This window comes from Girardinichthys multiradiatus, chromosome 5 (assembly GCF_021462225.1).
Source record: "Girardinichthys multiradiatus isolate DD_20200921_A chromosome 5, DD_fGirMul_XY1, whole genome shotgun sequence".
Taxonomy (NCBI): Eukaryota; Metazoa; Chordata; class Actinopteri; order Cyprinodontiformes; family Goodeidae; genus Girardinichthys; species Girardinichthys multiradiatus.
The window spans coordinates 26,088,579-26,106,450 of NC_061798.1; the positions used below are offsets into that span (position 1 = coordinate 26,088,579).

The 17,872-nt window shown below is 39.3% G+C and overlaps 1 protein-coding gene across 2 annotated transcripts; it reads left to right on the forward strand.

The window, feature by feature from the left end:
- Positions 1-672: 672 nt before the first annotated feature.
- htra3a (HtrA serine peptidase 3a) lies at positions 673-9,563 on the forward strand. Of its 2 annotated transcripts, none has more exons than XM_047366794.1 (10): positions 673-1,348; positions 3,414-3,519; positions 3,727-3,949; positions 4,317-4,511; positions 5,306-5,338; positions 6,518-6,632; positions 6,757-6,804; positions 6,893-6,941; positions 7,028-7,123; positions 8,337-9,563. In XM_047366794.1, the coding sequence occupies exons 1-10, from the start codon at positions 886-888 to the stop codon at positions 8,503-8,505; spliced, it is 1,497 nt and encodes a 498-aa protein (XP_047222750.1). In that variant the 5' UTR covers positions 673-885; the 3' UTR covers positions 8,506-9,563. The 2 variants fall into 2 exon arrangements, with proteins under 2 accessions (XP_047222750.1, XP_047222751.1); XM_047366795.1 differs by having other exon boundaries at positions 6,896-6,941.
- Positions 9,564-17,872: the final 8,309 nt, after the last annotated feature.

A 17,872-nucleotide genomic window follows, 5' to 3' on the forward strand; every position in this document is an offset into this window, starting at 1 on the left:
GATGCTTTTGATTATGATTTTCTGTCTTTGAGTTATTTCATATATCCACTGAAAACTGTTTTCATGCTGTTATAAAGCATCTTAATTACCCTGATTAATTGGGAACAGTTGTTTTAATCAACTCGGCAGGAATGAAACAGCAGCTCTCTGCAGTTGGTATGTAGACAGTCATGTCTGAAACAAGAGCTGCAGTGTGAATAGTGGTTACTCGCAGCTGAGGAAAGAACTAAAAAGCCTCGTTTAAATGTCTTTACGTCCCTTAGACCACATCACAAAGTTTTATTAAAAGATGCATGATGTACCACCATGGAATGTCCCACCATCAGCAGACAAGGCTGCTGAAGTGTCTTGCCCAAGGACACGACTGAGATGGACAGAGCGGGGATTCAAACCGCTAACCCACCGGTTACCAGACAAAACCCTAACATGGGTTTAGGTCCGGGCTGTTTTCTGGCCAATCAGGCACATTTATATCATTGTCATTATAGCAGGGAATTTGTACTTTTGAGGGTGTGAGCAGGAACCAACAGCCGTGGTTCGGGCTGAACTGGTGTCAAATTGTACGCACAGCCTCCTGACCCACTGGAGGGCTCTCTGGGATATGTGGAAATGCTGGTGTTGTGTGTCTTTGTGTCCACTAGGTGGTGCGCGATGCCATCCAACTTCCTGCGGGGCTCTGTGGGAAGAAAGCCTCACGGTTCAGTTTTTCTGCACTAAAACTATAGGCTATGCTGGACGGATGACTGAGCATACGTTTTTCAGAGCTCCATAGAGACCAAGACATGACTCTTACCAGTCAAGCCACAGCTTCTTGGGCGACCTTAATGGGAGCTCGATGCTGACTTTTATTTTCATAGAATAAATTATGACTTTATAAGGACAAAAATGTTTCCGTCCGAGCTTCGTGCGGCTGTAATAACGCGTTTCTTCTCACTTGTTGCCGTGTTTCTCGTCTTTACGCACGGCCTCTCTGAAGCTGCGCGCTCGGACAAATGCGCCTCCCGGTGCGACGTGAGCTCCTGTCCGAGCCCCAGCTGCCCCGGTGGGTACGTCCCGGACAGGTGCGGCTGCTGCCTGGTGTGCTCGCCGCGGGAGGGGGACCCGTGCGGGCGCAAAAACGACCTGCCGTGCGGGGACGGCCTGGAGTGTAAGGTTGCTACTGCGGGAAGGCGGCGGGGCTCCTCCAGGGGGGTCTGCCGGTGTAAGCAGGACTATGAAGTGTGCGGCAGCGATGGGAAAACGTACGGCACCGTCTGTAAGCTGAAAGCGGCCAGTCGGAGAGCCGCGCAGAAAGGGAGAGCCGCGGTGAGCCAAGCGCACAAAGGACCGTGTTCGGCTCCGGGCCCAGGTAGGTCCGCTTCAGTTCATCTGAGACAAACATGTGATCTTTTTTAAATGAAAATCTGCCTCGACAAATGATGTAACAGTGTTATTGATCCATCACGAAAATACTGAAATGTAATTTTTTTTTTCCTGCAACTATTTCTGCAACTAAAACATATGGCGTATAATCCAAATAAATAGGTCATCTTTTAAATTCTAAAGATTTTTACAAATGCACCAGAGAAATGTAGAAAGTTTCTGTTTGCTGTCGGGGGAGACGTCTGAACCACAGAAAGGTCACTTAAATTCCTGACCTTTTCACTAAGGAGTCATTCCGTTATAAAAGGTGCAGAATGTGGTTAATTAATGTCAGTCTCTAAAAACCCAGGCTGTGGGCTGCAGCATGGGTTACTTTAAAGGATGTTGATGTAGATGAACATGAATGGAGTTTTTGCAGATTAGCAACGCCATACCAATGCATTCATGCACTCAAAAAAATCCTCCAATTTCAGCCTGTATACAGCTTGTTAACAACACGCTGTGGGCCTCTTGTCTGCATGGATGCAGGTTTCAAGATTTGTAGAAGAATTTCACAGGTTGATGATTAGGACCAAGGAATTGCTGTACATGAGGCTAGAAGGCAGCTAGAGTTTTAATATACATGTGTGAATAATGTAAAACTGGTATACCTTTTTTTTTTTTTTGGGAGTTTCACAAGCTTTAATGAAGTGCAACCCTCACCACCAGTCACATCTAGTGTTGCTCACTGCTCCAGAAAAAGTGTTTACAAAACCACAAAGGTTTCTCATTGTCTAATTTTGATATATTAAGATTACGTATGCCGACTTATAGGCTAAGCTTTAATATTACAATAAATATAAACATTACAACATTTTTGACAATGTTCTGCTAAGATAAAAATGCATTTTCTGCTTATTCAAAGATTTACCAACCAACGGCAGTTTGAAGCATGATTTGCAGAGTCTGGCGGTGTTCATACTCCTTGAATTTTTTCATAACGGGTCATGCCACAACCACAAACTTCATTGTTTCTTATTGGAGTTTTTTGTGATTGAACAAAACAAAGAAGTGCATAATTGTGAAGTGGAAGCAACATAACATATATGGATTTTAATACCTTCTACTAATAAAAGTCTCAAAAGTGTGGAGTCCATTTGTATCTAGTCCCCCTGAGTCAGTACTTTGTAGAATAACTATTGGCTCCAAATTCAGCTACAAGTCTTTTAGGGCATGTCTCTACCAGCGTAGCACATCTAGAGACGATGCCGCTTACTCTTTGCAAAGTAGCTCAAGGTCGGTCAAATTGGATGAAAGCATTTGTGAACATCAGTTTTCCAGTCCAACCACAGATTTCTATTTGGCTTTAGAGAAAGAATTTTACTGGGACATCTTATAACATGGATATGCATTGATCTAACTGGCTGCATGTCCTGCTGGAAGGTGAACCTTTGCCACAGTTTCAAGTCTTTTCCAACCTCTAACAGGTTTTCTTCTAGGACTGTTCTGTATTTAGCTCAATCCATCTTCCCAAACCTCTGAGGCTTTCAAACATAAACTGTGTTTATACTGAGATTAAATTAAATTCAAAAATACTTTATTAATCCCAAAGGGAATTAAATGTTGTAGCTCATTATGAGGGTTTCCTCAAAGAGCCGTTGTAGATGCTGATGGCTGTGGGCAGGAAGGATCTCCTGTAGTGGTCTGTCTTGCAGTAGATCTGAAGAAGCCTCTGACTGAAGACACTGTTGTTGTAGGACAGTCTCATGAAGAGGATGCTCAGGGTTCTCCATAATGTTCTTCATTTTATGAAGAATCCTTCTTTCCACAATGATCTCCAGAGGTTGGATGTCGAGTGTACTGAATACATAGGAATGCCTCAGTTTTCAGATGCTAACTTGTGAAAAAAAAGTTGAAAACCATTTTACTTTCTCTTTACTTATATTGACGTTTGTGACATGACAAAATGTGCAAATGTTCAAGGGATGTGAGTAGTTTTGCAAGGCAGTGTATAAATGTGGTTGCTGTGCATTCTCTGTATTAATGGACCTGGTTTGCTCATGTCTGCGCAGGTCGGTCTCTGGCCCCTCCCAGCAGCCCTCGGTACAAGTTCAACTTCATCGCTGATGTCGTGGAGAAAATAGCTCCTGCTGTCGTCCACATCGAGCTGTTTGTGAGGTGTGAGTGTGTGTGGAGTACAAAGCTGGGTGTTAAAGAAAATGTTCCATAGAGATAAATCCCATCCAACCTGCTGCTTTCTTTTGCTTTTTGTATAATTTAAACTTCTTTCGGTTCTTCAAATGTCGCCTGTGTCACTAGCTGCAACAACGTCCAATCAGAAGATTAATTGAGAAAACCAGTTTAATCTTCTTTTTGACTCTTCAGACATCCACTGTTTGGTCGTCATGTGCGCCTGTCCAGCGGGTCCGGTTTCATCGTGACTCACTCAGGTGTGATTGTGACCAATGCTCATGTGGTGACCACTACCGGCACGGTGACTGGGAGGCCACAGCTGCGCGTCCAGCTCCACGATGGAGACGCATATGAGGCTGCGGTCAGAGATGTAGACAGGAAGGCAGACATAGCCACTATCAAGATCAACCCACAGGTGAGAGAGACACCATGGATTGTTTCTGGTCTTTTCTTCCACCTTTGTTATTATTAAATGAGCAAACATGAAACATCCTGACACGTCTGCGTGACAATTTATAACATCTTCCTGGTAGACATTCAGAGGGCTAGCGGAAATACTTTGATAAACTCTAACTCTGTGACTCACAGATGCAACGCTAATGTGTGTATTCTCACACCTGGATACCAAATACTTGGGCTGTTTTGTTAGCATGAAAGTGTTCCTCCTCTCTGGCAGGATTCATTCATTTTTCTTGCTGTTTTCTCAGCACCACATGTATTTTTCTGACGCATCCATTTTTCACCCTCTGTGTTTGTATATGCGGATGTTCCTGTGGGAGCAGAAGAAGCTTCATGTGCTGCCTTTGGGCAGTTCAGCTGATCTGAGACCAGGGGAGTTTGTTGTTGCCATCGGCAGCCCTTTCGCCCTGCAGAACACAGTGACAACAGGCATCGTCAGCACGACTCAGAGAGACGGCAAAGAGCTGGGCATCAAGGACTCGGACATGGACTACATCCAGACCGATGCCATTATCAATGTATGTGCAAATTATTCATACCCCTGACAGGTTTAGAGTAAAAATACATTTCTGGCAACAAAGAAATGTGTTACTGATAGAAAATGAGACAGGCATCTCTTATGCAAATACATGTTTTTATTTACGTTTTATCAAAAAGGTATACCCTGCTCTCAGTAATCAATGGAAAAAGTCTTTATTGGTGTTACAGCTTCTTATAATTGCTGACCATCCTTGCCTGTTTCCATTGGTATTTTGATGACCATGTCCAAGTCTTTGAGGTTGGAAGGCCTCCTTGTCATCCCCCCTAATCTTTAGCTCCGTTCACAGATTTGCTATCAAGATTCAAGTTATGATTCTAGCTGGGCTGCTCCAAAATATTAATATTAGATCCAGTCAAAAGAAACATGTTGATCAAGTTTAAATCTAAATCTATATGGGATATGAATCATTTTGAACCATTTTAAAGATGTAGCAATACATAATCTATCTATCTATCTATCTATCTATCTATCTATCTATCTATCTATCTATCTATCTATCTATCTATCTATCTATCTATCTATCTATCTATCTATCTATCTATCTATCTATCTATCTATCTATCTATCTATCTATCTATCTATCTATCTATCTATCTATCTATCTATCTATCTATCTATCTATCTATCTATCTATCTATCTATCTATCTATCTATCTATCTATCTATCTATCTATCTATCTATCTATCTATCTATCTATCTATCTAGTGACCATGCATTTTTATTTTTTGTAATTGTTTGTTTTATTTTGCATCTGTGATACATGCAACAAGTATGGCAACTCTGGAGGACCTCTTGTTAACTTGGTAAGTTATATCTTTGTGATCTTCAGTTTAAGGGGTTTTCACACTAAAATTATTAAAGGTAATAAACAAATCTAGAAAAGGAGTACGTTTTTTTTTTTTTTTTTGCTTTAACAAAACAAAAAACCTGGCCTTTGTAAACCTCACTGTGTGTTTTTTCCTTAATGTCTTTTAAATACTGCAGTTTTTGAGTCATTTAAGTGTTATTTTTAATTGCACAAAATACCAGCGTGATAAATAATTACTTATACTACTTCCTACTCTCCTACTGCTATTACTATATTGCCACACTTTTTCGGTCCCTTCAAGGGACCAAAAAACATGAGAATAGTGTAAACAAAACATGCGGAGCTCCATGACATAATCTATCCACCATATTCATACAGCTCATAAATAATCAGTATCTTTCTGATAGAATTATGATTTTTCTCTTGCTTTTAATATATATTTTCCTTTGTTTAGCTTTAAATATATTTCTCTTATCCAGGTTGAAAACACACAACACTTTCAATAAGCCGTTATGTGTGGGCAAATGGGGGCAAATGGGAGAAACATGGTTTTTGTTTTGTATTGATAAGTTTGTACACTTTGTAAGTTTACAGCAAAAATTGTGCAATAATTTTGAATGACCCTTACCTTCTTTATATACTCTGCATTAGTCTTAATTACAAGCTCTCCAGGCTTTCTGAAGGTCTTTCAAAGTTTTTCTCAAGACCTAAACTTTTTTTTGTCTATCTCTACTATCTGACAATGACAGTAACCTCTGACGTGTTTGTTTCAAATATAAGTTAAACAAACAAGTTTACAACAAAAGGAGTGTCTGGTGTGTCCTGTTAAGCAAATAGTTCCAAATTGAAATTTAGTCTTTGTAAAGTTTTGGTTTATGTGTATACACAAAACTGCCACCTCTCCCGAGTTAAGAAAATGTTTTTTAATATGGTCATTCATAGGTCAAAGTTAGTGGATTAATAAACTAAATCTGGTTAGAAAATGGTTATGTTCTGGACAGAGAATGAGGGGAAAAACATCAGAATCCTAAAGAAACACTTTAAGAGACTTTCACAAAACCCCAAATAATTTTGATTAGAGCCACATTTAAGGATTGCAAGAAAATGTGTATCTTACAGAAATGAGGGATGATTCAGGACATATGCACAGTACTTTAGATGAATTGTGTTTCAGGATGGCGAGGTCATCGGCGTTAATACTCTAAAAGTGACTGCGGGGATTTCCTTCGCCATCCCCTCGGACAGGATCAGTCGCTTCCTCACAGAGTCACAGACCAAATACAGCAAAGGTGAGGGTCTTGAGTTGAGCAGGGCAGATTTCTTTGGATATTAAAACTTATTCTTATGAAGCATCCACTACTTGTTGATCTAAGTGTTAATCACTGGTTCTCAAACTGGTTGCTTATGTGACAGAAAAGACCCGGCTGCAGAGAAGAACGGAAGAACCTCAGTCTGATGCAGGTGAAAGCTGCTCATGCTGCTTATGTCTTTTTTATGAAAGGCATATAACCATTTTTAATAATAAATGTAACACTGAGTTGTGTTTCAGAAGTGAAGAAATACTTTTTAGGCATCAGGATGATGACAATCACCAAAGTGTGAGTTAAAAACTAAAACACACTATAGGTTGGGTAGGATTAGAGATAATTTTGTTTCATTATGATGGGTTTTGTGTGTGCCTCAGTTTAGCAGCAGAACTGAAACTTCAAGACCCGAACTTTCCTGAAGTCAACAGTGGCGTTTTAGTTCAGCAGGTCATACCTAACAGTCCAGCTGAGAGGTATGCTCACACTCACATATACGCACCCACAGACAGAGATGCAAACTAAGCAAGTTTAAAGCTGTTTATATTGCTTGCTTTAAAGATTTAGACCTTTGGGATTAAATTACCCCTGGATATGTTGAAAGGAAAGACTAAAACTTGACTTTGGGGTTTCTTGTGTATTGCGAACGTACTCATTCCCCTTGACCTTCTTCACATTTGGTCAAATTACAACTACACACTTTAATATATTTTATTGGGATTATATGTAACATAGCATGTAGTACTGGAAGGAAAATGTTACATGGTTGTTGACATTTTTTTATAAAAAAAATCTGAAAAGTATAGCAACATGTTTATTTAAAGTTTGTTACAGAACATTAGTGAATAAACAGCATCATTAAGACCAATGAACACAGCACATAGGTCACGGAGAACGTTATTGAGAAATCTAAAGCAGAGTTAGGTTAAAACAATATTCCAAGCCTTGAACATCTAAAAGTCAAAGGTCCAATCTATGTAAATGAAAACAGCATAGAAACTAGTATAAAACTACACACCTACGAACACATGGCCATTTACCCATGGCAACTCTGTAGGACCTGCATAGAGAATCGGATGACAAGACTAATAGTTGTTCACTCTACATACATGGCCTCTGGAGTGGTGGCGAGAAGAAAGTCATTGTTGAGAAGGAAGCAATAAAAATTCATGTTAGCAGTTTGTTAAATCTATGAAGGGGACACAGCCAATATATGGAGAAAGGTTCTCTAGACACACCATTCCTATGGTAACAGATGGCAGTGGCAGCATCATTCTGTGGGGAGGCTTTTCTTTCGCAGTGACAGGAAAGCTGGTCAGAGTTGATGGGAAGCTGGATGGACCTAAATACAGGGCAACTGAGAGGAAAGCTGTTAGATGCTCCAATATTTGCGAATGGGGTCGAGGTTCACCTTCCAGCAGGATAACAGCCCTAAACAATACAAATGATTTAGATCAAAGAATATTCATGTGCCGAAAGGGCCCAGTCAAAGTCTAGACCCAAATCTTGTTGAGAGTCGGTGGAACACAACAATTTCCCATGTATGAAATACAAATAGGTTTGTGGTTGTAATGTGACAAAATGTTGAAAAGTCAAAAGTTGTTCATACTTTTGTAAGGCAATGTAAATGGCACAAATCTTTGTTAGAAAAATTAATAACCAGAGTGATGTCCTTTTCTTCTTTCTCAGTGGAGGCATTCAAGCAGGTGACGTTATAGTGAAGCTAGATGGACACCCGGTTCACACCACTGAAGACGTCCACGAAGCTCTGCAGGGCGATCTGCCTCTCCTACTTGAGATTCGCAGAGGAAACAATGACCTACTGTTTAACATCCATCCTCAGCTGTTGGTGCATTGAAAAATAAGTCGGGACATTTGTTTTCAGTTAGAGCTAACTAGTGAAAAGATGAAGAAGCTTTTAATATATCAAGAACTTTTACCTGTTACAATGATGCATATTTTGTTACATTTTTACTTGCAAAATGTTTGATTTGTTTTCTTGAAAAGTATTCATACACCTGGGACCTTAGCATGTTTTGTCATGTTAACAGCAAGAGATATTAATGTATTGTTGTCCACTCTCACATGTTTTGCAACATTTACCAGATTTTCTACAAGGATCGCCCTTTGTTTAATACATCTTCTGACCAGGTTCCCTGTCCCTGCTGAAGAAAAGTCTTCCCACAGCATAATCCTGCCACCACCATGCTTCAGTATGGTAATGGCATGCTCAGTGTGATGAACCATGTTAGTTTTCTGCTGCAGTGTTTTTTCCTCGTTAACTGAAAAGTTCAGGTTTAGTCTCATTTGAGCAGACTTGTGACAAACTGCAGACGGGACTTTTTTGGCTTTCTTTTAACAATGGCTTTTGTTCTTGCCAGAAAGACCAGATTTCTGACGTGCACAACCAATAGTTGGTCTGTTAACAGATTCCTCCGCCTCCAGAGTGACCATTGGCTCCTTTTCTGATTATGGCTCCACCAGTCAATTTAGGTAGATGGTGGTAAATGGATGGAACAAAAGTGGGATGTTGTTTTATAATCTCTCCTTTCGTTAAACATTTTTGCAGCTTTATCCCTTAAATTACACACAGCTGGACTTTGTTTACTGATTAGGTGACTTCGAAGGCAACATTTTTCACTGGATTTTATTTAGGGGTATCAGCATCTGTAAAAAGAAAAACTGAAAGCTGTGTTTCATCATCTTTCCACTTCAAAATTGACAGACCAGCCGTGTGTTGGTCTGTCACAAAATGATAAATGTGATAAAATATGATGAAATTTAACAGATTTGAATACTTTCGCGAGGCAGTTTTCATTTTGACTAATACAGTACAGCTCAATACTCAGGGTGCTGCTGAGTAAATGTGCTACACTGTACACTGAAGATGTTTTAGAATAAAAGCTTTATAATAGGTGTCTGGGCAGTGGTGTGTATTTATCTGTCTGGTCTGCTGGACACCAGCTCCAATCTCATTTCCACTGTTTATGTCTTGTCAGCCCTCCTCCTTCCTCCCTGACTTGGAAAGATACTCAGTTAATTTAAACAAATCTTAGCCAACATATTATTAAAACAGTTCTCATACACATAAAAGGAAATGTCCTGACAGAGTCATTTTTATTCTCTCGTGTGGTGGAAATGAACAGGTGTAGTATCTTAAGTCTTTAAATCCACAGAAGCTGACTATTTGGATTAGATTATTAAATCCGACTATACATCTTACAAGCTGTACAGTTAAAGAAGAGTATGTTCATAGATTGTAACAGTTTCTCTTTACATTATAGCTTCATTAAACTTTGATCTTACTTAAAGTCTACTGACAGTAAAGATAAGCTGTCCAGCCCATTTAAACAAAAAAAAAAAACTGTGCCAAGTTAGTGTTGGCTGTAGTTATGGCAGCAAAAGGAGAAAGAAAAATCGTAGGTTAACAGTGGACAAATTGTCAGTAGACGCAGTCCTTGAATATCCTGTGTATGAGTGTGTGTGGGTGTGTGTGTTGTGGTCCCAGCTATTAAAGTGTATATTTTAATCTTGGCAAAGAAGAGCACTCCTACATCCGTGGTTTAGGGAGTTAACCCAGGTCTTTATGCACATAAATACAAGACTGCCCATTGAAGCTGTTTCAGTGAGATCACATTATATACAATACACTCACTTAACTGTAGAGAAGTATCTGTGTCCACGAAAAAGATTATAGGTATGTGCTCTGTTTATACCGCGAATGAATCCAGACTGTGCTAAAAGATAAACATTTAACCTACTGCCACCTAGAGCCCCCATGTAGAGTAGATTTCAAAAATAGGTCGTTTTGAAATCGGCCACTAGATGGCGCGTTGGGAATAAAGATGTGCTCCTGACGTGGCAGTTTTTCAGTTTGGACCATGGGCACAAAATGCTTAGTTTCAAAAGAAGCACAAATAAATATGGGAGTTTAAGAGCTGAAATAAAGGTGAGCTCATGTATGTCACTGAGGGGTTTGTTTTTATACTATAAAAATAATCGAAAAGAAACTTCAACAGTGAGTGAAAATATATTTAAAGCCCTCACAGATTTAGGTTTAAAGTAATCTTAATTTTTCCATCATGTTCATTCTGACTATAAACAACATGTTTGTTCACTGATGTTTTCTGACAAACCTCTGAGGCCTTCACAGAACGGCTGCATTTGTACTGAGATTAAATTCCACTCTTGGCTCTTTTTACTGATTAGGTGACTTCTGAAGGCAGCTGGTTGCACTTTTCTGTATTTTTGTTTTGTTTTGTTTTTGTAAGAAATTCAAAAACTATATAATTTTTCTTGACTTAAAAATGTGCAACTTTAGGCTCGGTTTATCACAAAAAATCCAATAAAACATATTGACCTTGGTGGTTACAATGTGATAAACTAATAGAGGTTCAAGAGACGATACTTTTCCATATACTTTGTATATTTAAGATCTTATGGTCTTTATGAAGAAAATGACAGTTGTGTTGAATTAAAATGGGATTTATGCTTTTTATCTCGTCTTTATGCCTTCATTTCTTCCATGTTCACTCCACATATGGCTTGCTTTTCTTTTATTTACCTCGGTTTCAGTTTAAAGCTCAAGCAATGTCGGACCTCCGTGGAAAATTATGTAAAATAATAGCTCACATAATGTCAAGCTGAGTCATCAGAAACAACATGATGGTGTTTGAGTGCTTCAGTTGTGCATATTAGCATCATATTTTAAATGCCTGCAAACAAACATAGCATGTGTGTGTTTACAGTGCTTGCAAATGTATTCACGTCCCTTACTCATGTTACGCCTACAAACATCAATCGGGTTTATTGGAATTTTATCTGAGTGACCAGCACAATGTAGTCCATCACTGAGAAGCCGAAATAAAAAGAAAAATGTTTTTCAAATTCAAAATCTGAGAAGTCTGGAGTACATTTATATTCAGCTCCTTTTAATCAGATACCCCTAAATAAAATAATGTGACCAAATAGCCTTTAGATTGTTGCCATTGTTGATAGAGTCCCCTAGTGTGTAATCTGAATTTAGTGTAAACATAGCTGTGGATGCCTTAGAGGTTTGTTAGAAAACATTTTTTCACAACAACTATTTGTCACACACTCCACAAATCTGGAGGAGTGGTGAGAAGAAAGTAAATGATGAAAGTAAGATGTAAGAAATGTTTGCAGTTTGTCAGAAGTCTTCAACCACACAGCAAAGGAGTGGAGGAAACTGTTCTGGCTAAAACAGTCTAAAACTGAACTTTCCTGCTTACGTGAAAAAACATGGTTGGCAGCAACAAACTAACACAGTTCATTGCATTGAGCACGCCATTACCATGTTGAAGCATGGTGGTGGCGGCACTACGCTGTGCAGAGCCTTTTCTTCAGTTGGAACAGGGAACCTGGTCAATATGGGACTCCCAAATGCTCAAAATTAAATAGATAAATCATTATTAAATAAACATTAACACAAATAACTAAAAGATAAATATGTAATGTGACTGAAATCGTAAAATAACTGAATGCATATAAAATTATAAGCTCATTATTATGAAATGTTTTTTATTTTCCTTTAAAAATTATCTTAACATCCATCCATCCATCCATTATCTGAGCTTGGGTCACAGGTGCAACAAGCCCAAACATCCATTCCCCCAGCGATATCCTGGCATTCTCAGGCCAGACAGGATATATAGTCCCTCCAGCGAGTTCTGGGTCTTCCCCGAAGTCTCCTTGCCTGGAAAACCTCTAAAGGGGAGGCACCAAAGGGGCATCCCGGTCAAAGGTCCAAACCACCTCAACTGACTCCTTTTGATATGGATAAGTAGTGGCTCTACTTTGAGCTCCCCCCAGATGACGGAGCTCCTCACCCTATCTCTAAGGCTGAGTCCGGCCACACAGGAGAAAGGTCATTTTGGCTACTTGTATCTGGGATCTTGTCCTTTGGTTATGATCTATATCTGATGACCATAGGTGAGGATCGGAACGTAGACTGACCAGAAAATCGAGTGTTTTGCTTTTTGGCTGAGCTCTTTCTTTACCACAACAGACTGGAGCAGCACCCACATTGATAAAATGTAAATCCATCTGTCCATCTCCTGCTCCATCCTACCATCACTCGTGAACAAGACATCAAGACACTTAAACTCCTCTGTTTTGAGGCAGAGACCGACCCCCAATCCAGAGGAGGCAGTCCACCTTTTTCAGGTTGTGAACCATGGCCTCTGACCTAGAAGAGCTGACACTCATCCCAGCCCTTAAAAGCCACTCAGATACCTCATACCTCCGCAGCATGAAGGTTTTTGTTATGATGGGAGAAAAAGAAATCCAAACCTACAGTGCTCTGTGTGAAAAAGTGATTGCCCCCTAAACCTAATAACTGGTTGGGTCACCCTTAGCCGCAATCCAAGTTAATTTCAGCTTCAGTTTCAGAGGTCATGGACAGATGGCCGGACATTCTCCTACAGGATTTTTTGGTAGACAGCAGAATTCATGGTTTCATTTATCACAGCAAATCTTCCAGGTCCTGAAGCATCATAACAGCCACAAGATGTTTTCTGAGTAAATTGAGATGAACCTTGATGTTCTTTCTGCTCAGCAGTGATTTTCATCTTCGAACTCTGTCATGCAGGCCATTTATGCCCATTCTCTTTCTTATGGTGAAGACATAAACACTGACCTTAACTAAGGAGAGTGAGGTCTGCAGTTCTTTGTCACCTCTTGGATGAGTCGTCGCTTCACTCTTGGGGTAATTTTAGTCGGCCAGCCACTTCTGGGAAGGTTCTCCTCTGTTCCATGTTTTCTCCATTTGTGAAATAATGGCTCTCACTGTGGTTTGCTGGAGTCCCAAAGCTTTAGAAATGGCTTTATAACCCTTTCCAGAGTGATAGATCTCTACTTGCTTTCTTATTTGTTCCTGAATTTCTTTGGTTCTCATAATCACTTTTTTTGTTCAAATCTCTGTCTTTCAAATGTGATTCTATCTCATATTAAAGTGCAAAGCATGCAAGGGAAGCTTGTGTCTGTGTCAGCCACTTCAGGGAATCTTACAATATAATATGCTTTCCTGAGGCTACATAGTTCTGTTTTGTTTTTTAGATTTAATTGAGTCAGAAATTCCATGAATTCCTCTGAGAGCAGGATCTCTTTTCACTGAGATTTGGTCTGGAACTAGTCTGTCATTCAGAGTAAAAAAAAAAAAAAACTGCAGGAAAAACAATACTCTGTCCTTCACCTCAAGTTCAAGTTAATATTTTTTGCTAAATTCATTCACTTCGGCTCACTTTTATTTATGTAGCACTTTTAAAAAGACAAATGTTACCTCAAAATGCTCAACAAAGTGAAACAAAAATAAATAATATTTACAACAAAACATGAACATAGGGCTGGGCTGAGGACTAAGCAAACTGCTTAGGGCCCCATCTTGGCCCCAAGACAGGTTTCCGAAGACCATGTTGACTAATGCAGCGCTTGTTAAATACACATATAGAAGGAAAAAATGTATAGCTTGAAGATAGAAAGCAATGAAAAGAATCTTAATTTTAAACTAATATTTTCTGCTGCACACAATGTAACTGAAAATAAACAGATCAGCAAGACATGGCCTTTTTAGCATGGCTGCATCAAATTATATACCCTCCATTTGGAGGCTTGTTCTCCAGACATTAAAGCCCTCACTATGGAGATCAAACATCACAAAAACCATATAAAAATGTTATAAAGAATATCTAATCTAAAGTGATATTCTGTTTTAAAAAGTGTGGAATGACTGATGTAACTGTCAAGCATAACACATTCTCTCATTACGTGGATTTATTAAATGTTGGCTTTGTAGTTAACTGTGAAACAAGTTGTGTTAAACAAAAAAAAGAAACAAACAAAAAGATCAAACATGGAAATAAAGGTCATTGGTGCTTTGTTGGCTGGTTGACATGCCCAGAAGTGACCCTCCAAATGATTCTCTGTCAGGGGCCTTCTACAACACTGCATCAATCATAGAAACTGACCGGGGAGACGACAGTGGCTCAGAGGGTAGTTGTCCTGCTGTCGAAAAGTTGTGTGCTTGATTCTAGATTCCTTCTGTCACATGTCAAGGTGCCCCTAAGCAAGACACTAAATCCCAAGTAGCCTCCTGATCTGTGCTTTGGTCCATGAATGTGTGCGTGTTTGGGAGTGCAAATGGGTGACTCTAATGTAAAGCGCTCTGCTTAGTGTGACTATAAAATGTGCTTTTAGTCCTAAATCTCTTTATTCTGGCTCTGAAAACTCGTGGAAAGACAAGTAGACCTGCATTCTCTGACTGAAGTGTCATTGTGGGACGATGCTGAATAATGAGCTGTTTTAGATTAAGCTAGGCTGTTAAGGGCTCTAGAAGTAATCAGGAGAATTTTAAACTGGATTCTTTTACACACACCCTCCCGGTCTACCTGTTAGCACCCTGGCTTTTGGTTGAACTGTAACTTTATTAATTTCCTTTTTGGGCACCCAAGTAAAATAACATAGCAATACTTGGCCTATTTTTTATGTGCTGTTTTGTAAGAGCATGATCCCCCTTTTAAACATAATAATTTATATTTAATTATTTTTGACTTACTTTTTGTATGAAGTAGAACATAAATCTTGGTCAAGCAAGACTCCAAGGTTTTTCAGGTTTTACATCTTTTAGACAAGCCTATAACTTCAATATATGAGCGATGCGTCTGGTGTGGATTCAATGACAGGTAAAACTGGGTATCATCAGCCAAATGATGGAAGGAAATGTTGTGTTTCTTGATAATATTTCTCAAAGGAGGCATGCATTTCATCAACATTTAAAGTTGTGCTTAAACAAAACTGTTTAAAGCACAGGTTTTGTAAAAGTGGACAGTTTAAATATTTGGAAAGATTATTTCTAGGAGGCTAGCTCCTTGGTTTAATTTAGATCTGCATACTTTAAAACACAATGTTAGAAAATTGGAGAGAAAATGGCGCTCTACACATCGTAGAGGATTCCTACTTAATCTGGAAAAATACCTATTGTTGTATAAAAAGATACTTCACCAAGCTAGAACAACTTTTTTCTCATCACTAATAGAAGAGAACAAGAATAATCCTAGGTTTCTCTTTAGTACAGTTGCTAAACTTACATGGAGTCATAGCTCTGTTGAGCCATCCATTCCCTTAGCTCTCAGCAGTCATGACTTTATGGGATTCTTTCAAAATAAAATTGATTCTATTAAAAAGAAAATCTTTGACATACTCCAGAAGATGATTACTTCATCCTCAGCAAGTGAGACAGCAGAAGTAACTGTAGAACCTGATCTGTGTTTGGACTCCTTTGATCCTGTGGAGCTTCCTGAGTTCCTGGGGCAGAAGCTCATTTCAGCCGCTTGTATCCAGGATCTTGTGTTTTCGGTCATGACCCAAAGTTCATGGCCATAGGTGAGGGTAGGAATGTAGACTGACCAGTAAATCGAGAGCTTCACTTTTCGGTTGAGCTCTCTCTTCACCGCAACGGGCTAGCACAGCGTCCTCATTACTGCGCGGCTGCACCGGTCCGTCTGTCGATCTCCCACTACATTCTCCCCTCATTTGTGAACAAGACTCCAAGACTCTGGTGAGTCCATGTGTTTTTCTGAACTTCTCCTCCCTGGTTGTTTGTTTTTTAGCTCTCCTCTGGCCACGAGTAAAGGTTGAGGGGTAGACTCTGTTTTTATAACCAAACATCGTTCTCGGCAGCTTTCACTTGACTCCTACACCAGCTTCGAAGTTCAACCTTTGGAACTAAGCTCCTTGCCCTCAGTGCTCTGTGCGGTGGTGTACCGTCCACCTAAATGTGAAGGATTTTATAAGTGAATTTGCTGACTAACTAGAGATGCTTTTGCGAAGTCATGACCACACTTTAATTGTTGGAGATGTTTACTTAAATGAGGATTGTGAGTCTGGACTGCTAATCAAATAATTCCTTGCTCTTATTGACTCATTTCATTTTACTCAATGGGTCCAGGACTCCACTCATGTTAAAGGTCATATGCTGGATTCTGTCTCATGGTCTGGATGTCTGTTTTACTGAGATCAATATGGCTTTCTTGTTTAATGTTGCAGGGTATAATGCTGGGTTGAACAATGACAGACCAGTGCAATGTCTGCGCACGATGACCTCAATGACTGCTGGCCTCTTTTCCTCCGAGTTCAATGCCTCTGTTTTTAGTGACTTTCATCTCTCATCAAATTATCTCTCCGTCGTCTACTGGTAGTCCAGAAAGCTTTTCAGATTTATTTTAGGATTCTTTTACTCACGTTTAAAATTTTAAATGTCTTGGCACCAATTACTGAACTGTTTTTCTTAACATTTATAACCCAAAAAGCGCACTGAGATCTTCAAGCCAGATGCTCTTTGTTCAGCTGAGGGCCAAATTAAGGCGCAGAGGGGATCCGGCATTTGCAATAGCAGCTCCAAGTCTCTGGAATAAACTGCCGTGTTGTTGTTAAATGTGCTACATAAATAAAATTGACATTGACAATTGACAATGACTAAAACACAGAAAAGATCATTAGGGTGATGGAGGCCTTCCAGCCTAAGACACTTGAAGCTGATCACCAAAGATAAATAGTCCAAAATACCCATGGAAACAAGCAAAAAGCTGATCAGTAATTACAAGAGGTGTTAGATAGCTGTAATGACAATAAAGATCTTCCAAAAAATATTGAAAAGGGTATAAATAATTGTAGACATTGAAATAAAAACATAAATAATTATTTTTACGTTTTATTATCATTTGAGAGATGCCTGTCTCATTTCCTATCAGAAACAAATTTCTTGGTGGAAGTATTTTAAATGTAAATCTGCCAGGGTGTGAATCATTTTGAGCTTAACTGTATCTATAAGCCTTTTTTAAAAAAAAAAAAAACTAACCATTTTTTAAAACTTAAAAATGTGTTTATCTTTTATTTTTATAGAAATTTTGATCTTCTGGAGTTCAGAACTCAATCCTGAGTAGATATTGAAATTATCTACCAGAATGATCCATTTGAATTTTTGTTGTACTGAAAAGAGGTCTATAGTGCCCCCGACCCTGCTTGTGTGAAACCCTAAGCGGCCACGTAGTTCGCATGTGCCTTGGGTCATTTGGGAGTGATGGATGAGTTCAAGGTAGGGAACACATAAGGAATTAGCTGTGAGACACTTTTTGTTGCAGGTTGACAAGATGGCAGAGAAAGGGTTGATGTGACGGAGGGGAATAATGGGAATTGACTGAATAAAACGC